We start from the raw sequence: 23,717 nt of genomic DNA, 5'->3' as shown, positions 1-23,717 counted from the left end.
CTTGGTGACAGAGCAAGGCCCTGTCTCAAAACAAACAAACTAATAAAAAACCAACAATAACCATGCAAAGGCACTACACGGTGTATAGAATAATGTTGACACCCTACTTATGCCTGTGGGCCCAAATAAATGCCAGTTTCTTGATTATTCCATACCAGAAATTATTTCAGTTCTTTCTTATACTATGGTTTTCTGTGAACTTTTTTCCATGAATTTTATTAAAGTATAACATAGATACAGAAAAGCATGAGTAATAATTACATAGCCCCAGGAATTTTCAAAAAGCGTAACTAGAACCCACATCAGAAAACAGAATGACTAACAGAATTGCAGAAGAACCACCACGAACACTTCCAGTCACTATTCTCTCAAAGGATACCTCCTATGCTGACTTCTAACACCACATATGCATTAGTTTGGAATAATTTTAGTTCTATTTAAATGGAAATTATAGAAGACCTACTCTTTATTTGTACATTTCCAATTTTCAGTATTAGAATATAAGTTCTTTGAAGATAGGTACTATATACCACGTTCATTTTTGTACCACACTGTACAATGCTCTGGCATAGAGAATCACACAGAGAAGACACCAAACGCTTTCTAAGCCAACTTGGCAGGATGTCAACAATTGAATGTACATGAGGGACATAAAGGTTTTTATTGTTGTGTTCTTTCACCTATTTTGTAGACTTGCAAAATTTCAAAATAAAAAGTGAAGGACACATTGCTTATTGAATTAGCTAAACAATCCAAGTAGGTGTTAGGACACATGTAATCTCTTTTTCTTGTCCTTCTTGAGTTTTAATGTATTTGTATAAACAATGAAAGTCCTAAATTAGGAATGAGTTCAGTGAGAAAAAAATCGGGAAACTCTCTTTCATTGAAGTTTTGCCTCAGAAGCTATTTATGGATTATTTAATTTTATTCACCTACTGTATTTTGGGCATTGCAGTAGGTGATGAGGATAAAATAATGAATATGTCTTGCTGAGTGTTGTCATGAGACTCCTTGAAAAACATTGTGCTTGGTTTAGCCTGATAGAAATGGCTTTGCTGAATGTGGCCCATGGTGGCCATGAGAAGGAACCATTGCAGCCACACTTTACCGAGGTTTTTCTACCTGGGGTATCTGTGCATCACGAGGTCATTGTCAAAGAAGCCAGAACAAAAAGACTCAGACTGCTTCTATCACTTTTTATTAAAAGGAATATTCATTCTCCACATTCTATTATTCTGTGTTTTATGTGTCAGATGATTTGTAAAAATAAAAATTAAAAATAAAGTGCTTGACTATTCTCTTGACAAACTATCAAAATGGTATCTACAGAAGTTTCTCCAACCTCATTGTCCACCTGCTCCCCTCACCACTGTCTTTCCCATATAGAACAGGATGGACCGGGTGCGGTGGCTCACACCTGTACTCCTACCACTCTGGGAGGCCAAGGTGGGTGGACTGCTCGAGGTCAGGGGTTCGAAACCAGCCTGAGCAAGAGTGAGACCCTGTTTCTACTTTAAATAGAAAGAAATTAATCGGCCAACTAATATTTATAGAAAAAATTAGCTGGACATGGTGGTGCATGCCTGTAGTCCCAGCCACTCGGGAGGCTGAGGCAGAAGGATTGCTTGAGCCCAGGAGTTTGAGGTTGCTGTGAGCTAGGCTGATGCCACAGCACTCACTCTAGCCTGGGCAACAAAACGAGACTCTGTCTCAGAAAAAAAAAAAAAAGAACAGGATGTAGTACACATATACCAATAGATGTCATGGAAAAAGTAACAAAAAGGGGAAACCCAGCCCTTCTCAAAGCTCACTGGCATTAAAATATGGTGATATACTTAATATTTTTCAGCAGACGGATCTTTTGAGTCAAACTACAATTTGTCATAAAATTTAATCATTTCCGCTAAATAAATCACTTGAGTTGGGAATTTTGATGCTGGTGACTGGGAATATTCCAGTCTTGTTTTGAGCAAAAGGAACAATGACCACCTCCTTACAGTTCTATGTGATGGCTTTTTGGCTGTGTCAACGTGGCGAGGCTACAGCCCACGATTATTCAATCAAACACTAACTAGGTGTTGCTGTGAAGGAATTTTGCAGGTATAATTAAAGTCCCTAACCCATTGACTTTCACAACTATTATTCAGCAAGGAAGATCATTGTGGGTAATCTGGGTGGACCTGACTTGATTAGTTGTAATGCTTTAAAGCAGAACTGAGGCTTCCCTAAAAGAGGAAAGAAATTCTGCCTGTGAAGAACAACTTCAGCTCCTGCCTGTGGAATTCCAGTGTTACCGGGATTTTCCCTTTCTGCCTGCCTGCCCCAGGGGGTTACATGGGTAGTCAGCCCCACAATCCCGTAAGCAATTCTAGTGTATCAGTTTGCTAGGGCTGCAGTAACAAAGTAGCACAGACTGGGTGGCTTAGAACAACAGAAATTTATTGTCACACAACTCTGGAGACTAGAAGCTCAAGATCAAGGTGTCAGCAGGGTTGGTTCTTTCTGAGCGCTGTGATGAGGAATCTGTCCCATGTTTCTCCCCTAGCTTCTGGTGGGGCTGGCAGTCATTGGTGTTCCTTGGCTTGAAGATAATTCATCACCCCAATCTTCATCTTTACATGATGTTCCCCGTGTGTTTGTGTGTGTGTGTGTGTGTGTCTTCCTGTACCCAACTTGTCCCTTTTTATAAGGACACCAGTCATATTGGATCACTGCCCAGCCTAGTGACCTCATTTCAATTTGATTATCTCTAAAAATACTCTATTTCCAAATAAGGGCACATTCTGGGGTATTGGAGGTTAGAACTCCAATATATTTTTGGGGAAGACATAATTCAACCCATGACACCTGCTTCTCTGGTTGAACCCAGGGTGATGTACTCTGTGTGGATCATTTGGTCACATTCCCCAAAACAGCTTACCAGAAGCATTGATTTCTCTAGTTGGCACATTCCAAGTCTCCAGAAATATTGATTCATCTTCTAAGTTGGTGGAGATGTTTAAATCTGGGTGTAAGCATAAAACAGTTGCTCAGCTTGCACAAATAAGGCCAGGGTTGAAGATTTAATAGAAATTGATTTATGGAGATATTTTAGAACTCTGGGGCACCTCAGCCAGTTTGATTCTGGGTATTTTAACAGCTGCTTCATGCCTAAATGAGAATGAACAACTTCGGAAGCAGATAACCTGCTCCGTGGGGTTTGGATGGAGGGGTTGTGGGTGTGACAACATGGAAAGAAGCTGGTTAGGTGTTTCAAGTGCCCACAGTCTGGGATTGGTGAAGACATTTCCACATTTCTATGCCTCTGTTCCATATTGCATGTTTACTTGTGGCCAAGAGGCTCTTATCTGATTTAATCTTCACCACATTCTTATTAGGCATGCATTAGTCTCCTATTGTAGGGTTGGAAAAAAATGAGTCTTAGATGACTCTTTCTTAAAAAAAAATCACACATTTAGTAAAGCTAAGCCAGGATTCAGACATACAGTCAATCTTCATTCGTTGTGGATTTCTTACATGTGAATTCACCTACTCATTAATATTTATTTGTAACCCTAAATGTGATACTCACGGTGCTTTGATGGTCATTTACAGACATAATCAGAGTGACAAAAAATTTGAATTGCTGGACATGCACGCTCCCAGCTGCAGTGAGACAAGGCAAGGTTTTGCTTTCTTTATTCAGCTCTCATACTATAAACAAGTGTCCTTTTCATGCTCTATTTAGTGCCACTTTTTTTGTGTGTTTTGTGATTTTTGTTGGTGACCTTGCTGTTCAAAATGGCCCTCAGGCATAGTGCTGAAGCGCCCTCTAGTGTTGCCAAGTGCAAGAGGCTGTGAAATGCCTTGCACAGAAAACGCATGTTGGTGTAGAAGACTGATACAGGACCCACACTTTTCACCTCTCACAAAAATCAGCTCACACTGGGTAACAGACTTCAACCTTAGGTGTGAAACTATTAGAATTCTAGAGGAAAGTGCTGGAAATACTCTTCTACACATGGCCTAGGCAAAGAATTTATGAAGAAGACCCCAAACGCAATCATAGCAGCAACAAAAATAAATAAATGGGACCTGATCAAATTAAAAAGCTTCTGCACAGCCAAAGAAACTGTCAAGAGAGCAAACAGCCCACAGAATGGGAGGAAATTTTCACAAGCTACACATCCAACAAAGGGCTGATAACTAGAATTTATTTAGAACTCAGGAAAATCAGCAAGAAAAAAATCAAACAACCTTATCAAAAAGTGGGCAAAGAACATGAACAGACATTTTTCAAAAGATGACAGAATAATGGCCAACAAGCATATGAAAAAATGTTCAACATCTCTAATCATCAGGGAAATGCAAATCAAAACTGCAATGAGGTATCACTTATCTCCAGTGAGAATGGCCTTTATTAAAAAATCCCCAAACAATAAATGTTGTCTGGAAGCTGAAAGATAGGAACACTCCTACACTGCTGGTGGGACTGTAAACTAGTTCAACCTCTGTGGAAAGCAATATTGAGATACCTTAAAGCGATACAAGTAGATCTACCATTTGATCCAGCAATCCACTACTGGGCATCTACCCAAAAGATCAAATGACACTCTACAAAAAAGACACCTGCACTCGAATGTTTATAGCAACACAGTTCACAATTGCAAAGTTGTGGAAACAACCCAAGTGCCCATCAATACATGAGTGGATTAATAAAATGTGGTATATGTATACCATGGAGTACAATTCATCTTTAAGAAACAATGGTGATATAGCACTTCTTGTATTTTCCTGGATAGAGCCGGAACCCATTCTACTAAGTGAAGTATCTCAAGAATGGAAAAACAAGCACCTCATGTACTCACCAGCAAATTGGTATTAACGGATCAACACCTAAGTGGACATATAGGAATAACATTTATCGGGTGTCGGGAGGATGGGAGGGGGGAGGAGAGGATGGGTGTATACAACCACAATGAGTAAGATGTGCAATGTTTGGGGGATGGTCATGCTTGAAGCTCTGACTCGAGGGGGGAGGGGAGGCATGGGCAATATACGTAACCTTAACATTTAAACCCCCATAATATGCTGAAATAATAAAATAAAATAAAATAAAAAGACACACACACACACACACACAAAGAAAGCACATGTTGGATAAACTTCATTCAAGCATGAGATATAGTGCTGTTCATTATGAATCTGATGTTAATGAATCACCACTGTATATTAAATGAGGTGTCTTCAAACAGAAACACACACAAAAAACATGGTTGTGTATTGGCTGGTTGATGAAAACGTACAAGAGGTTTGCAGGAGCCTAACTTCATATTTCCTAGGAGCGATGGGTCTGTATTCTCTTAATTAGTGTTCGTGGTGACGTCATGGGACATAATTACTGGAAATAATGAGACTTGGCTGCATCCATGTTCGGCTTTAAAGGCTTCCCCTCATTACCACATTGTGAAGATTAGAATTGGGAACCACAGAGCTGACCTCTATCCTCTGTCCCTCTATCCTCTCACCTGCTTTGGGAATGAAGGTGACTGTAGCCTGAAAGCCACTGCAGGTCCCATTTTCATCCGACCGGAAGCTGATGAGCATAACGCTGGAGGGGCTGAGCACAGGGCTGGGGACCATATAGCCACACAGCCGCGCTGGTTGAAGCCAACCCAGGCAAGACGTCACAAGGGCCCAGCAAATAGATGTGGTGTTGGAGAAAAGAAAAAAATTGTCCTTTAGGTAGTTGTTGAGAAATAAGCTTTTCTGATGAATGTTACAGTTCATTTTCAAAATAGAAAGACAGTTCACTTCATTTAAATATGTGATTAACCCCAACAACATTTCAATTCTGTTTCGTCTCCCAAACTGTCCCCCTGGAAATGCTGCTGAGGGAAGTGGGCCTAGCCACAGGGCCTATTTCACTGGAACTTTCCCCTTCTCACTGCTAGTTCACTGTGGGCCTTTCACATTTTCTGTTCCAATGGCTCTTTGATTTCTCCTCTCTCCCTTCCTGCCCCTGATAAAAGGAAGGAATGGTGCTGAGACCATAGGGAGGGATGGGGGTGCAGGGGAATGAAGGAAGATGCAGTCATATCATTTTCAGTCCCATCTCAAGCCCAGGACAACATCCAAACCAGAGGAAGCTGAGGCTCCAGGGGATCACAGACCTATTTCTGTCTTCCTTTCTACATCGCTGTGCACTGTCACGTAGTCAGAAGTGCAGTCTCCGCTTTCTTCTATTTCCAGACTCTGAAACGAAAGCTGAGAAGACTCAAAGTTACATCCAGAGTAAACAATACGAATGAATTACAGGATTTTGATAGAGCAGAGAAATTTAGATTGTTCCACTTGCTCTGGAATAAGACCTTAGATGAGAAAGTTAGTAGGTATTCAGGAGTGGGTTAAAATACTTAGGGAAAAAATGCTGCATCACAGCTGTCAAACTTTCTGAAACATCTAAGCCACCAAATACGGGTTGAGTGAAAGGGCAGGAAAATGTGCAAATACTGGAGCTCCCCAGCAGCTCTAAGAGACCAGAAAAGCCACCACATAGAAAAATTTTTTTTTTCCGCTGGAAGCAACTAGGCTTTGGGTTATGCTATCCTGGACACACCAGGTACATGGACACACAACTTCTCTGGCTGTATTAGTGCTGTGTACCTTGTTCCTGATATTTCATGTTGAACTTCTAGTTCTCCTGAATCAAGACTGAAGTTGATAATGTCCCTTGGAGACTGTGTCTTTCTACCTGGCAGGATATACCTGGCTCCCATTCCCAGGCCTTACTTTGAGAACCTCTGCTATAAGTCAATTCAATTATGAGTGTTGATGCAGAAACCAAAGTGAAATATTAGTAAACAGAATCCACCAGTACATTGAAAGATGACTGTACCATGTCCAGGTGAGATTCATTTCAGGCGTGTAGGAATGGTAGGAGATAGATTTGTATGGATTTAACATTTTAATAAGTCAAAGGAGAAAAATCATTTAATCATTTCAATAGATGACAGAAAGTACTTCACAAAACTCAGTATTAATTTCTGATTTGAAAAGTCCTAGTGAGATATAATAAAATAAATATATATATATCTCTATCCAACAGTCAGCCTCCTGCTTAATTAGAATATGCTAGAAGCCCAGTGTCATGCAGCAGAACTTTCCTGACTCCTGAGGAAATTCATGGTTGCCCAGCATGGTGATAAACGGGGGAGTGAGTGGTAACTCACTGCAGACCCTGATGGATATCAGAGGTGGTAGCTGAATGATTAAAGATCGACCGGCTCAAACCATCAGCCCCCAGCAGTCCATTCCCCAGGTGCACTCACTGACTGGTGAAGCCATTGGCACCCTGACTACCCACGTCTTCGGGATGACTGTCCCTCCACAAAGATGATCAGTGGCCATGGCTGACCTGCCATGGCCAGGAGCTGTGTGGCCTCCTTGCCTCCCATAATCCAGAAAGAAACCAGGAATGGGGGCGGGGAGAAGGGGAGGAGGAAGTGACTCTGCAGAGGCCACCCGGAAGGGGCTGGGGAGACACATCTTTATCACCTATGGATCCTGCTCCCCATCAAGCCAAGATAGCAATCTGCAAGTATCTCCCTTGTGCAGGGCACTGTAATAGAACCTGGGAATGATGAGAAATGCTTGCATTCCAGAGAGAAAAATATTACATTACTGGAAATGGATATCTTACCCAGGAGTAAAATATCAAGCTCACCTTTGACTTCCCTCTCTTTTTTTGTTCCGACTATCCTGTCTCCAAACACTTTGAATGCAGGAATGGGGAGAGGAGGACATGTGTCAGAAACAGGATTCATTCACACATTGATTAAATGCTTACTGGATATTTTCTGAGAATGGGCCCTTTTCTCTCCAAGTCAAATGATATACACATTGTTATGACTTGTAATCCTGATTTCCAAATTATGCCCATGGATGGGTCCTGAAAATGAAGCTGTCCCTGGAAGGGTGTAAAAGCATCGTTCACTGATGCACAGCACTCAGTGTATATTCACTGAATAGATGTTTTTGAATCACTTCTCACTTATTTTCAGATTTTCAGCTACATTTTCTCTTTATCCTCCTCCTAGAAATATGCTCATAACCTAAACTAAATTTTTATCACTAACAGTAAATCTTCCCTAAATTATGCTAAAATTTCTGCCTCAACTCTGGGTTTGAGAAACTTTCAGAAAGAGAAGATCTACACTTCGCTCTTCTGTATCTTCCTCTCCCATTCATCCATAAAACAGGCATGATTTTGTTTCTGCTCCTCACATGTGACTTAAGGTAATATTTCAGACACCATCAATCCCAACTCCTCTCAATTGTTCAATTTTCAATCCCATTGTTCTAACTTTTTATTGAGGGGTGGAGTGGACCGGACAATTAATCCTCAATTCTCATCTTTTTATATTCTCACTTTGTGTGTAAATCTAAATTATTGGCCACATCTCTGTTTGCTTCGCTTCATGTTTTGAATTAAAGACTCCAGTCTCTCTCGACTGTCAGAGATTGCACCAATTTGGTTCTCCTCCTATATCTCAGAGCTCTGCCTACCTCTTCAATAGATGATAACTCTGAGGTCCTGTCTGCCCTCCTTCCTCCATCCTTTATTTGCTACTCTACTTTCTCTTCTTCATACACTGTCTTGCTGTCAATCATTATTTTAAGAGAAAGACCTATAAATAAACATCTAGCTCCGATCTCACCCTGACTACAGCCTTACCTTCATCTACCTGCTGATGTCTCTCTGCACATGGGCCCCTAGTGTTTAATGGACAAACAGCCACAAACACCACTAATTGAATGTGGAAAAAACTCTGTATCTGGGCACTGAAAGGCCTCCATACTTTGACCTCAGCCTCACCTTCCACGGCCCCTCCTCCCACACCTCGGGACTCCCTTAGACCAGCAAGTACTGATTCCTCTGGGCTTGCTCTGTCCCATCTCCTTGAAAGACTTAATGATTTTGGCCAGATTGCCATTGACTTTTGTTATCTATTACTTACAACGAATTTTGTTAGTAGATTAATTAATAAGGAAGAAATGCTCGTTTCTAGAAGGAACTAGGAAAGTCACCAATGCAAAGATTGAAGCAGCCTTGTTTTTTTTAAAACAAAAAGTGAAGAGCACAGGGTGCCATCTAGTGGTAATAGTAGGAAGTGGCAGGGGAAACTAGGCTGGTCATTCTTCAAGTATTTATTTATTGAGAGCCTGGGGTGTCAGGTGCTGGGTACTAGATGCAGAAAATACAGCAGTGAAGAAATCAAATGAAAACCTCTGACCTCACAGTGCTTGTGTGAGCTGTTCTGTGCATTTACAGTATCTAAATAAGGATAACCAAAGTCAATACCTCGATTAGGTGATGTTTGGGGGCTTGAAAAATCCAGTTACAGTTGGCCATGTCACTGTAGTTTCCAGGGTAGTTAGGACTCTGAATGAAGCCTTCTTCAAAAAGGACAGTTAAGACACTGCAACCTGAATCTGAAACACAAGGAAAAAGTCCAGTCACATGCCACTACCCAAATAAAGAGGAATTCTCATTGTTTTCCCTCCTGTCTCCCCAAAAGGATGCATGAAATGAATTTTCAGACAGAGTGAATAAGAAGGAAGAGGTTTGTGCACTGATTTCCCAGAACTCCTCAAACCCTCTCCACTCACCTGGGTGGGCAGCAAAGATGTGCTAGCCAGGCTAACTCAGGGTTGAGGAGAGACTGCACCCTGTTCCTTAGCTAGCCCGTACCCTTTACTACAGAGCCGGTGGGCCTTGGGAGAGGGCTCCCTGCCATCACCTGGTTCCTATGGGGCCTAACCAGCTACAAAAGGCTGCGTTAGTACATGATACAAGTAAATGGTTTTACCAGGAAGGTAGTTTGGTTTAAGCGCTTTATAGGTGAGATTGAACCCAGTAGCATAATCTGTGGCATCAGAGATGAACTTCAGCCTTATAGAATTGGCGCCAACAAGAACAGATGAAGGGAGACTTTCTCCACAATATTTTCCTGCAATGTAAGAAAGAAGATTCTTTGTTCAGAATCTAGACAACAGTACTCATTAAATGCCTGAAGGAGAATTAAACTTGCCATGATACTTTGGGATTGTCTAAATCAGGATTTCTCAACTTTGGCACTATTGGTATTTTGAACCAGAACATTCTTTACATCCTGTGTCTTTTGTAGGATATTTAGTAGTGTCCCTGGCTCCTACCAGTAAGACTCCTTTTAGTTGTGACAACCAAAATTGCGTCTAGACATTGCCCAGTGTCTCCTGGGGCACACAATCACTTCTAGCTAAGAGCCACAGCCATTTCTGTTTCTTATATCAGTAACCTTTGCTGCCTCATGCTTATTTATTGGTATTTTTCACTGTAGCTGCATTAGGCAGGTAAAGGTCATTTTCACAGTTAGGAAAGCCGTATCCTGCCTGGAATGACCCCTGAGAGGCCTTGCAACATGTCTAGACTGTACTCTTGATGGGCTCCAGGTGTGGCGATGGCTCTAGAAAGCCTGGTTTGATGGGCAACAGACGCAGCAGGTGAAATGCATCGTGCCCTTGTGGCCATCACACAGGCTCAGATTCGATTCCTCCCCGCTCCCAATTCTGAGTCTCAAAACTGGAGATGGGAAGTGTGGCATTTAGAGATGGCTCCGTGCCAGACACAGCGTAACCAGGCCTCATTAAGCCCACTTAGCACTGGTTTCCATCTGATAATGTGAACATCCACTCACCAATGAGTCTGTCTTCTAAAGAATATATCGACAGGTAATTGTGGTGACAAGACTCGACATCCAAGCGAGAAAAACTGAGCAATACGTGCATTTCCTCTGGTACCAACAGGGTCCAGACACACAGTCTGCAGGGGGATCATGGAGAGGGTGTTATTTCTAGACAGAAAATGACTGTTGCAGTCCAATTAGTGGGCACAGCCAGACCGGAGGTGGGAGTCGGGGGAGGGCAGCAGAGGGAGTACTCACTGTTTGTTCTCGTAATATAGCTGGAGGCTTTCTGGAAAGTGCAGCTGCCCCTCAGGCTGTCTGACTACGCCATCCTGCTCACTGCACCAGGCTGGGAGGGAGAGCGGGGAGAGCCGGGCTGAGCAGAGATGGCGGCCGCACAGCGCCCCCTTCCAGAAGCTGCACAGACGCAGTAGCCTCCTGGTTCTTCTTCATGTACTCTTCCATTCTTTATGTAATCTTTCATCTCTTGGCTTCTGTGATGCCTTATGCTTTTTTTTTTTTTTTCTTTATAGATCCTGCTTAACCTTGAGATTCTATGATTTATTTTTCTCCTTAACTCTTCTTTCTCTGATCCCACACTTCATTCTATAAGTAGGTGTATTTCCCAGGTTCTTTCTTTGTTCCTCCTCTTCTCTCTCTCCATGAGCTCTCTGAACAGTCTCATTCTTACCCTCAGTTTCAAATATCATCTCTACATTTCTGAACTTCAGACATGATTTTATAATGATCTCCTAGCTATCTCCCCCCAAATTCAACATGCTACAGAGAGAATTCCTCTGGGTTAGCAAAACTGCATCTGCTTCTGATTTTATTGCTTTTACATGCCCTTTCCTTAGTCCTCATGCTGACAACTTTGGTACTATCTTTAATTCCTCCCTCTCCTTTACCACCTGTCATCTAACTGGCTACCAAATCCTAATTTTTCTTGTTTCTATTCCCTCTTTTTCATTCGCTGGCCATTGCATTGGTTCAAGCCTGTATTTCTTGTCTCTGGAACTAATTTCTTGTCTCTTGTCTCATGAGTTCACTTTGAATTATTCTCCCCACAACCCATCCCCTACACACAATTCTTATACTATTAAAGTATACCTCAAGTCCATTTATCTACTTAATAAACTTGCTATTACTAAATAAAGTCCAGATTTTTTTGACTGACATTTAAAATTTCCATAGTTTGATTTCAAGTTATCTTTCTATTCTTTTCTTTCATCAAATGCCATCACACATCCTAGGCTGCTTTGGCTGACTTACTGGTCTCTGTTCCACCTGACATTTTCCTATCTCCATCTCCTTTAATATCCATCCTTTGATAAGGATGATTCCTTAAGGTGGAATACTTTTCTTTACCCACATTCCATTTCCACCTGACAAAACCCCTACTCTTCCTTCAAGGTTCAGCTTTAAAAATGCCTATGCTCCAAAGCCTCCCCTGTTCATTTGTCTGTTTTCAGCTGGGAGCAGCCTCCCACTCCTCTGAGCTGTCAGGGTATTATTTTCCATATTGCTCTTTGTAGATAGTTACATAGACTCAAAGAACCACAGAAGGTTTGAGCTAAAGACATCTTAGAGACCATCTGGCCCAAACTCTTTCCTTTATAGATGAAGAAACTGAGGGTCAGAGATAGGAAAGAGCTTGCCCAAAGTCACAGAGTGAATTTGTTGCATGGTTGCAATGTAACTCAGGGGATAAGACCCTTATATAAGTAGAAACACTTTCCAGGGAAGGTGTGTAGCTTATTGACCACATCTGCACTGTCTCACCCTCTTTCCTTGAGTCTCTTCATCACAGCTAGTGTTTGGCAACTGTTGACTGAATTGAGATGGAGCGCTGGGTTGACAGGAAGTGAAATGGGAGGGAATCTGGGGCTCATACTGAGCATAGGATTGCCCAGACTGGCAGGGTGGTGCTCCAGGTTGTGGTTTTACACCGAGTGAGCATGGAGGACTCTTGAAGCTGAAGACCTTTGATTATAAAGGGAACTGACATTTGGAAATGCTAGATGCTAATTCATGCTCCTGTGGAGCAGGCTGCAAAGAATACCTACCTCTAGAGCTCTTTCTTCGATGCCCTGGGAAAGAAAAAGAAAGATGCGATTCAAAGCTTGTGGTATGCTGAACCACAGGATTACTTTGGTACTGTCTTTGATTCCCCCCTCTCCCTTAACACCCTCATCTAATTGGCCAACAAGTCCTAATTGTTCCTGTTTCTATTCCCTCTTTTTCATTCTCTGGCCATTGCCTTAGGGGGAAAAATTCTTGCTATTTGAAGAAATTAGCATCTCCTTGTCTCAAAAGTACAGAGATTTTTAAAGTCAATATGCAACTAGGGAAAATCTCATGTATAGAAAGAAGAGATAAACTGACAAAGCAGGAAAGGGGCGCTGGTGTTTTAAGGAGATGATTTCACTCACTTGATTGAGTGGGCTAATTAATAAATAGTGATTCACTTGGAGGTCACACAGAGCAAGAAGAGGTCATTTTACATGAGAACAGAAGTGACAGATGTAAATAACTTTCTCACAACTACCAAAGAGTTGCTGGGATGGCCACAACTTGAACTGAGGGCTCAGATACCTACCACTGTTCCATATACTTGGAAAACAAACTCAGGTTCTTACTAAATTAATTTAAATTAACCCTTTTGGGAAAGGATAAAAAGCCCTTTTGAGAGTGGGAACCCCCATTTAAGGAAACAGTTAAGTTGGGTTTATAAGTAGAAATGAAATTATAGTTAACTCACTGCTCAGTCTAGCAGAAGACTAGTCTAGCTCAGTCTAGCTCAGGCTGCACAGTCAGCCCTTGGTATCTGAGGGGGATTGGTTCTAGAACCTTGTGGACACCAGAATCTGAGGATGCTCAAATCCCTATATAAAATTATGTAGCGTTTGCATATAACCTCCGCACATCCTCCCCCATACAGTTCTTTAAATCATCCCTAGATTACTTATGATACCTAATACAAAGTAAATACTATGTAAGTAGTTGTTACACTATATGTTTTAAAATTTGTATTAGGTTTTATTGTTATTTTTTTATTTTTCCCCCTGGATATTTACAACCCATGGTTGGTTGAACTACAGATGTAGAACCTGCAAATATGAAGGACCAAGTGTCTATAGATCCTGGCCTTTTCATACTTTCTATACTCGGTGCCTTTCTATACTTAAGCCAGGGCTTCTCAACCTTGGCATTATTAACATTTTGGGAGGGATCATTCTTTGTTGCAGAGGACTGTTATGTGCATTTTCCTTGGCCCTGGTGCACTGGAAGCCAGTCCTCCCCCTACAGTTGTGACAGTTAAAAATGTCTTTGAATATTGCCTCCTAGGGACAAAATTACCCCTGGTCGATAACTACTGATCTATGCCATAGCTTGCTGAATCTTACTAGAACAGTTGAGAAGTAAGTGGTCAAACATATCATCAGCTGAGATAGTTTCAATTAAAGGCAAATTGGACAAAATCTAGGATGGATGGGTTCATCTTTTATTGAATATTTACATGCTGTACCAGATGCCATATTTCACTCTTGGTTTAGACTTGGCAAATTTCACAATCCTTATGTGCTACACTGAGAGTAGAAGAACAGCTCATCTGTTTGTGGGTCCTGACTTGCCTAGACTCTGCTGATGCTTTCTCTGGCCCTAGCAGAATGGCAGCTTCTTAACCTTGCCTGATGGCTTCATTACCAGTTTGGATGTGTTCATGGATCCAGGGAAGCACTTTACTGAGATCTGTGAAGATCCCAGGGGATCCTGGATCACTTTGATACATATTGTTCCTCCAGCCTCGACCACAGCCCAAACCCCAGGAAGTCACACCAGCCAGAGTCCAGGTCCCCTTCTTATTCTGGCACATGAGCGAACCTCCTGAATCTCCCTGCAGGGGAAAAAGTCCTCTGTTACCACCGCTGGCAATGCTGTACCCCTAAGCGATCACTTTTTTTCCACAACAATGCTAGATGAGGATCAATAACATTTCCTCACTTATTATAATTTAAACTCAGGGGCCTGGAAGAATAGCCCAGCACAATTCCCATATGATCCTCAAATATCACTGGAGTGATATCCATCCATCAAATCCACCTCCTTCTTTCCCATCCTAGGCTTTCCTCAAAGCAGCAGACTTTCTTCCTTCTCCTGTCTCATGCTACAGACTCAGAGAACAACTTTTGCCCAGCAATAAAATTGACTTCAGTTCTTGGTTAGCAGGAAGAATGGAGGAAAATATAGTTCCCAACATCCAAGATCCAAAAACTGGAAACCTCTAAACAGGGAAGAGCCAGCCGTCCTTCAGGAATGGGAGAATGCTGAGCTCATCCTTGGCATTATCTCTGTTATTTGATCTTTTGGAAAAAGCAAAAAAACCCCAAAAACAACAACAAAAAACTCTTCTGAATTCATACTCCCTGATAAAATCAGATTGTTTATACCATCCCTTTATTTTGACTCAACCTCCTTTGTTACTCCTGACCCTTGTTTCTAGATTCCAGTCTTACTACCTGGAATCAGCCTTCCTCCAGTCCCTCACCTGATAAGGAAGCTGAGAGAGGCCCTGCCCAGAACCTGTCAGCCCAGCAGCTCTCACCTACCTGACATGCGTCCCTCCCTCCTTCCGGGAAGCCTGTGCAGAGAAAGGTCTTTCCGCTAACGAACTTCCTCAGGGATGACAGAGCTGCCATACACTCCTTATGGGTCAAAATTGGCAGGTTCACTTCTTGCAAAACTTGCGGGAGGACACCATCTGGAAAACACAGAGACAGAAGTCCCAGCAAGGCACTCTTTCACCTTTTCTGATTTGAAGATGCCCCATTTAGGTTTCAATCTTTTGTGAAGACCTGAATTTCTACGTACAGTATGATATTCTCTGTCTTTAAAAATGTTTGCACAATTGTTCTTAGAAAGTAGATTAGTAATTCTATTTTCCAATTATCCACCAGAAAGTTCTGACCTCTGATTAGGAGGAGTGGCACAGAAGTTCTTACCTTCACCCAAGCGGCCCCAGCCTGCTGTTGTACAAATAAATCCAGCCTGAAATCTCTGCCCCGGCTCTGGAAGACACATGGGCCTCACAAACTGGCCTGAAGGAAAGGTCAAGGCAGGGCTTGTCTTATTCATGGAGAAGAGGACACCATAAGCTACTCACCACTTGGCATCCAGGTGGTCCCCCGAAGACCTTGTAAGAGTTGTGATATCTCTGACTGATACCTCCAGGGGTCACTTGTCAGACAAAGAAAGACCCTTTCCTGACTGCACATAATTCTATATCTAGTACCACAAGCAAAAAGTTTCAGGTAGGGGAATTTCCAGCCCAAATCCCTGTCTCAAAGTGCATGACCCAGAAGAGCTGGGCATATGCTACACAGCATACACTGCAGGGCATGGGCTGTAGGACAGGGATTACAGAGAGTATGGGGTGGACAATTCAGGGTGAATGAGCCTCAAATGTTTACCAAATTGGAAGGTTCCAGCCATCTTCAAAAGGGCGATATCATAGTCCATTGGCTTCTTTCTGGAGAAATGTGGGTGTAGGATGACAGATTCAATGGTGAGGATCTGCTCTTCTGGCTCTGTCTGGCTCAAGTCATGTTCTCCAGCAGTGACATTCACAGTTGACACAGTATTACTATGCAAAGGAGATAGTAATATGAATGAATTTCATTTTGTCTTTGAGTATAGTTGCAATGGTTGACAAACTGGCCTCTTCGAAATGATATGGATGGATACTGTGGGGTGTGGGTGCAATGAGCAGAGAAAGTGAGAATGATCCCAACACTATTAGAAAAAAAATGCAGATTCCTAGTTCCAGTGGAGGAAAAGTAAAGAGAGGCCTCATCTGGAGTCAATGATATAAGTTTAATATTTTGCAATATTATTTGTAAATATCCAGACATACACATATTAATATAATATATTGTAATTCAGGGCTCTAAGGCTATAGGGGATTTTATTAAGTTACTCTAGGAGGCTGACCCAGCCTAAATACCAGTGATATCCTTTGGGAATGATTTGTCATTCCTAGTAAGTACAATGCTTCAATGTCAGCGGATCTTATGCTTAGTGTATATTATGAAGGTCAGATAGCACTATAACTCTGATGTCCCAGACAGCATGTACATTCAGGGCTTTGGGACTCATTACAACAATGGAAAGTTGAGATCTTATCCTTACCTTCTTTATGTTTGTAATTTAGAGATCTTGCCTGCCTTGGGAAAGACCCCATCTTCCTGGGTCAATGTTACATAAAAGGAACTCAGCAGATGCATTGAGCTGGATTAAGAGTTTTGAGCTTACCATTCTTTGGGACCCTTCATTTCCAGAAATGGTGCTTTTATACAAAATTGGATAGGGCATAGTTACCTCTGGGTGTACTTCCCTGACTCTTGGCTACATTAGGTACCTAACTTAACACGTAGCATCTTTCTAGCCTACCACCTGCCACATTGCAGTGCAAAGATCAGTTGACTCTTCTTTGAGACTATCAACTCGTTAGGGGCAGAAACTATGTCGTAGTTATTTTTGGTACCTTTTGTACCCACTAGTGTCTGGCATCAACTAAACATCCAGGGAATGTTTGCAGACTTGAAATGGAAGAGGGAAAATATGGGGACAGACTAGTAGTGTATACCAAGAGTACTGACAATAATAGGATATTTGGATCATACCAGAAAGTGGATAAAGAATAGAAGTTGTTGAGTTGAGGCCCAGAGTGTCAGAATCAATAAGAAAGAAGATGTGGGAGCCTACTTTATATTTTACTGGCTTCCTTTTATTTTTTTTAATTCATTTCTTAAGATGCATGACAAACCAGATTAATTTTTTTCACTGAAATTTAAGAAAACTAGGAGAAAATGTTCCAAAATCCTTCCTTGTAATGCTCTTTTTTCACACTTGGATGTTATTCTTTATTAATTTCCAGTAGTTTCAAGTGAATAAAGTAATTTAATTCTGCAAGGAATGTATGTTTTCTAACAAGTTGAATACCACCTGACAATGTCTCCAAGCTCCATTTGTGTCATAAACTTAAGATGATCCTCCACTAAAGCAATACCCACTCATCACACAGGTGCATGTCTTCATAGAGTTATTGCTGCTAATTCCAAGGGAGAGGAAAGGGTGGTCTGATCTCCATCCGTGGGCGAGGCCTTCCCTACCTGTATGAAACGCAGTGAGCAGCTGTGATCACCCACTGTGGAGAGATGATGGTTCCTCCACAGATATGCTTCTGTCTTTGTTTCAGAGACACCTAAATTGCAAAGACCTTAAATGGAAGCGAGTTAATGCCCTGGGTTCCCCCAAAACATGGTGATGAAGCATATTCTGAACAGCAGACTCAGATATCTTACTCATAAATATCAACAATCATGCACTGTAAAGGGTGAAAGCCATGCATACAGCTCAGAAAGAAGAGTAGTGCTGGAACTAGAACATGCTGGGCCCTGGTCTGGATGAGAAGTTGTTAATTTGAGATGATTGCCTATGAAGGTTCTGGTAGAGTTGGCAATTAGAAGTGTTCATATTTATTTATTTATTGTATAACACTGTTGATGCAGACCTATTTCTCTAACAATATGAACAATATCTGTGGATAAAGATAAAGGAGTATAAGATACAGCAGAGTCCAGCTGAAGGGGTTCAGAAGGGAGGCAAGGTAAGGGCTAGAAAGCCTTTCAATACATGCTCCAATTCCTCCAAGCCTCTTAGGGAAATAGTTTGGATCTACCATTTTCTCATACTCTTAACTATTTGACACCTATAACTTCTTCAATCCTATTTATTCTTTATTCTGCCTCTTTAATATATTATACTTTCTATTTTTGGTTTATCCTATTCATGATATTTTATTTGATTCTAAAATGAATTGCTGTGTACAAGCAAATACTTTTAATAAGTATACTTACATTTTAGGAATTAGAAAAAAAAAGCAATTTATTAGGATTGTCCCTTTTTTGACCAGCAATCATTTAATGAGCCATCAAAAAAACAAAAAGTAATACAGAGAAGAGGTTAAGAATAGAATAAACAGCACATAAGTAAAAGTCAATGAATCACTCGTACTATGATTTGAATATGAACTTCTAAAATGGCCAACCAATTGATCAAGTAACAGAACTGATCAATTAACTATTCAACCAAGTAATTACTCAATTAATCAAATGACAATGAGTCAGCTATTCAGTCAACCTACTGAACGCAAATGCAATCAACCTGCAATTACCAAATAGCCATTGACCTAAAAGTTAATATGACTGACTCAAGATAAGTAAACATAAGGAAGATTGCTCTCCTTAAAAAGTTAAGAGGCAAGAATGCAACATGAATCCCAGGGTTAAGAAAACTGGGAGACTTTCAGAGATAATAAATGCAAACACTACGGGCTAGAGACAGAAGTGCAAAGTCATTTCCATGGCATGGGAGGAGCAGGAGATTAAATTGGGACAGAATTGTTAGGACATTAACTAATAAGGAGGTCGTACACTTGACTATTCCTTTAGGTATGGGTGCAAACTTTATACCTAAACACAAAGTGGATATGAGCTCTCTGGTCTTCTTCAACTATAACAAGGTAAGATATTTTTAAAACATACTTATTAAATGAAAAACATTTTCTCAATTGTAAATTCAAAAGACTTTTAGCTTCTTGAAGTGGGCCTTTTGTCTTAGATGCTGATAGTTTGGGATGGCATTTATAATACATGGAAAAAGTCAATAGTGCATGCAACTATTCTAAACTTATATTTTCTGGAATTCAACTGATGCACATCGGTTAAGGGACTTGTGTCTTTGTACATGTGCATGAGATATTTTGTGAGGAGGTAGGCAGAATAGAGCACTGATGAATAGCATGTGATTCTGGGAAATTCAATCCTGAGACTTTTCATAGCCCACCCTCCAGAGAACGTCCCCTGAGACTCACCTGCCAGGGATAGGAACCCTTTTCCACTTGGCTTCCCCCAAGAATGCGACTGAAAATGTTAAAGTTATTCCAAGGCTCTACCTTAACAAGACTTTGCCCACAACTGGGAGCTGAGAAAAAGATAAACATTGAGCGATTAGATAGGCTCTAGGACTGAGGGATACAGAAAACTCTTCTGAGCAAGAAAAAACTGTTAAGACATGGAGTATGTAGAAAGATGACTAAATAGCTTTAAGTTAATTGTCAAGATTTGGTGTGATTTGTAGCACAAGGGATTAGTCAATTTTTGTCATATAGAACATGTATATCATAAACAGATCTACTTTTCTGATATGAATATGAAGGACCTTATGGGTAGATCTCCATTGGGTTATTAAGAATGCAGCCACCCTTTGATTCTGAGCCCTCTGGCCCCTGAAAGGCTTCTCACAGCCCTCTGTACTCTCCCATGACATTTATCACATGCCAGTATGGCTACTTCTACATCTTTCAACCCAACAAGACTGTGGGCTCAAAGATAGGAACTTAACTTTAGAAGTATCTATATCCACTATATCTACCACAATTCCTGATGCACAAAAGTTGCTCAGTTAATTTGTTGATGATACCACAGTCTACCTTGGATTACAATCGTGTGTTTTCTCTCCTCCTCCCATAAGACTAAGTCTGACCATGGTCTATGGTGTCTGAAGCACAGTTGGATATCAATAACTCTTTACTGGATTTAATTCTCTATGGGGATGGAAAGTGACAGGTTGTTCAGGAGATTAAAGTGTAGAGAAGACAGTGTCCTGCTTCACATACCAGTGTTAGGATAGAGGGTTGCCAGGGCATAGAAGAAAGAACTCCTTCCTTTTCGTGTAAAAGACATTATCCCTGAAAAAGTTGCATGTACTTATTTGTTCTCAATGGGTTTTTTGACTCCCCACCTGAGAGACAGGCTAGATTAAAGATGTTTGCCAACACCTGGTAGTCAAGGATGGCACATCTGCCCTCTTGCAGGTCATTTTTTTCCATATTTTTAAGGAGGGTCTAGAAAGCCTTGCCTCATAATTACCACACTTGATTGCCTACTTAAATCCTCCAATCCTTATTCCTCAGCTTGGCAGTCTTTCTTGATTTCCTCAAACTGGGTTAGGTGTCTCTCCCTTGTGTTATATAGTACTCTTTCTCCACCCCTTTAATAGTTCTTGTTCTTGCCATGTAGTATTGTGATAGTGAATTACTTGCCTCCATGATTGGACTATGAACTACTTCAGGAAAAAAAAAAAAAAACTTGTCTTATGCATCTCTGTATTTCTAATATTTTAGCACAATTCTTGACATAATTAAGCACTTAGAAAAGTTGAATAGATGAACAAATGATTTTTCTTGAGAATGCATCCTTAAGAGCATAGCTATTTAGATGAATGTGTTAAAATATACAAAGCTCTTTCATACGACTTCTTGTTTAATCCTCACTTTATGTCTGTAAATCAAGAATTATTATCCCCATATTACAGATGAGAAAACTAAGAATCAAAGATATTCACAGCTAAATAATGGCAGAGCATGGATGTAACACTACATTTTTTTATTCTGAATCCAGTGCAGGCATGACATTAGATCAAAACCTTATTTTCTCACTGTTTTGGGTGAATGAGTCATAAAAACTTTAGACATGAAATTTACTATTTCCTGAACCCAATGAAGGAAAGATAGAAAACATGTTGATTGCCAGGGCTGGCAAAAATCTGACCATGTAGAAGTCTACTAAGAACTGTTTTCAGTTTAAGTTAATTGAGGAAAAGAAGACCATTTACAAAATACTATTGTGAGCATGCTTCATATTTCCCAGCAAGATAATTTTCCAAAAGATAACAAATGCTGACAAATCCATGATGATTTCCAGAATTTGCTCTATGAAAGAAGATGAGATTATATAATGTGTTCAAATAAGTGAACAATCTTATTTTTTTTTCACTTAGTTTCACTAAGTGACCTGGGATGTTTCTAATCATAGTATTTCTATGTCATATACTGATTGCAGGTGGGAAGTCCAAAATAATTACTTGAAAAGCAAATAGATCTCCAAAATGTATTTGCTTCTCCTATTTTCCCAAAGGACTAGAGAGTGGAGTTACAATGCTCATTGCCAGCAAAAGTTATTCCTTTGTAAAAGGTAGTTATAGATTTCATTTGGAACTTACCTTTGGAAACAGAAAGAGTCGCCGATTTACCTTGTTCCAAACAGATCACTCCTAGTAGTAAAATCAGCCTGTTTTTGCTTATAGACATTTTGAGACTCAGAGTTTTTCCCTGAAATTTTAGAGAGACAAAGATAACAAAAATAGGAACCCTTGGGAGACTAGCAGTAAACCAATTCTAAAAAAGTTTACTCATTAACCAAGACTTGAAGCATTCAACCATGTCCATGTAATGTCTTTGAATGTGGTTTCTTACAAAGATTTTTTGCAAGATGTGGAGAAGCAACCACAGAGGCAATCTTGATCAAGCAGTATTTCCATATCCCATTACACCCACGTCAATTGCTTCCCCCAAGTGTATCTGGCTAGCAAAGTGGTTGGTATGTAAAGTTTTCATCTGAAAACATTACCTGCTCCTTTGTACATGTTACCACTACTATAAGAGGATTGGCTATCAAAGTTGTCCTTGTTTGAACAGTAGACTTCCTCCCTACATGTTTGCAAATAACCCATATGAACATTCATTTGTCCTTTTCTTATTTTGCAAATGTAACTATATGATTATTAAAGCCATGTGTTTGAGAAAGAGAGGAGAGGAAAGATAACCAAGTAGCAGACTCAGGTCATGCTACTAAACAGTATTTAGGATGCTGTTCATTGGGGCATTTGTGAATCTGCATTTTCTCATCATTTTTTTGTATTTATAGAAGCCAAACACTAAATATCCTTTACTTCACAGGAAAGTGGCTATGATTACCTGCAAATCTTCCTCTTTTCTGGCTGAGTTTTTGGTACATAGTCAGTATGTGAGAAACACTTATAGATTGGTCAGTGCCATCTAGGACCACATAGGAATATGATTTTTTTCTGTTAATTTTCATAAGTTACCTGCCCAAACCAGCAAATGTCAAACTAGAAGCCCCTAACTTCCTTTTGGTAACTTTTGCCCTTGTATAAAATAAATCTATACAAATATAACACATACAGATAATATAAGGGTGAAAGAAAAACATCTTAAAACCTAAAATTTGTGAGCACCACATATTTAAGAAACAGTCAAGACCGAAGCCTTATGGAAGGAAAGAAGCTCAAACCTTCAACTGAGGCTTTATCTGCAAATACCTTAATCCTGAAGGTAAAAATTTTGGGTTTTTGGTATGGGAATGATATCAGCCCCAAGAGGTCTATGCCATAATCAAAATCTCAATATTTCTTTGACAACAAGTGCTCTTGAAAATTTTATTGTATTTTGTCAGTCACTTTTGAGAGCAACTTGATCCAGAATATTGCCTTTCTGACTTCAAATTCCCTACATCCTGTCTAAAATTTGTGTGGCTGCCAATGTAAAAAATGCAGGAAGACCTAGCGTGGGCCTGGGATGTGCCAGGGTGGACAACCCTAAAGTAGGAACAGAGGTTTATTTAAAGCACAGAGCCTTTTGAGCTTTTGACCAATTATTGATTTCTAATGTTATAGGATAATGAAATTTGACTCTATACTCAAAAATGATGAGTTTACTCCTTGTCATGTCATTTTTATTGGCCGTCACACAAAAGTATGATGAGATCTTCCTCACTTCTTTATTTCAGGAGAAGATATTTGCTTCAAGCTTTTGTATCAAGATGTATCTCAACACAGTTATCAATACACATCAACACACTCATTCATCACATAAAACTGGTCATTAATAATTTGGTACTGTCATATCTTGAGGGGGTAAACTGTAGTCCCCTTGCTGTTAAAATCTTTCATCTTCAGGGACAGTGTACCAGCTTCTGGAGACACTAAGTTTCCATAAGGCCAGTTAGCCAAGCCTACCAGAGTTCTAGAGACAAACTATAATAACTGCATGTTGTAGTTACTTAAAGAAAGGAATATGCTGAAATATCA

At 40.4% G+C, this 23,717-nt stretch overlaps 1 protein-coding gene across 1 annotated transcript; it reads right to left on the bottom strand.

Annotated features, from left to right (window-relative positions):
- Nucleotides 1-2,427: 2,427 nt before the first annotated feature.
- Nucleotides 2,428-21,918, bottom strand: OVCH2 (ovochymase 2). The gene is made up of 15 exons (XM_076001282.1): nucleotides 21,831-21,918; nucleotides 19,642-19,751; nucleotides 17,879-17,970; nucleotides 16,178-16,350; nucleotides 15,710-15,805; nucleotides 15,317-15,468; nucleotides 14,415-14,604; nucleotides 12,773-12,796; nucleotides 10,965-11,055; nucleotides 10,719-10,843; nucleotides 9,852-9,992; nucleotides 9,344-9,474; nucleotides 6,153-6,246; nucleotides 5,508-5,639; nucleotides 2,428-3,028 (listed from the first exon to the last, which is right to left on the bottom strand). Exons 1-15 carry the CDS (start codon nucleotides 21,916-21,918, stop codon nucleotides 2,898-2,900), a joined length of 1,770 nt encoding a protein of 589 aa, XP_075857397.1. The 3' UTR covers nucleotides 2,428-2,897.
- Nucleotides 21,919-23,717: the final 1,799 nt, after the last annotated feature.

Source organism: Microcebus murinus, chromosome 4 (assembly GCF_040939455.1).
Source record: "Microcebus murinus isolate Inina chromosome 4, M.murinus_Inina_mat1.0, whole genome shotgun sequence".
NCBI classification, from domain to species: Eukaryota; Metazoa; Chordata; class Mammalia; order Primates; family Cheirogaleidae; genus Microcebus; species Microcebus murinus.
This window is presented reverse-complemented; position numbering and strand designations above follow the sequence as displayed.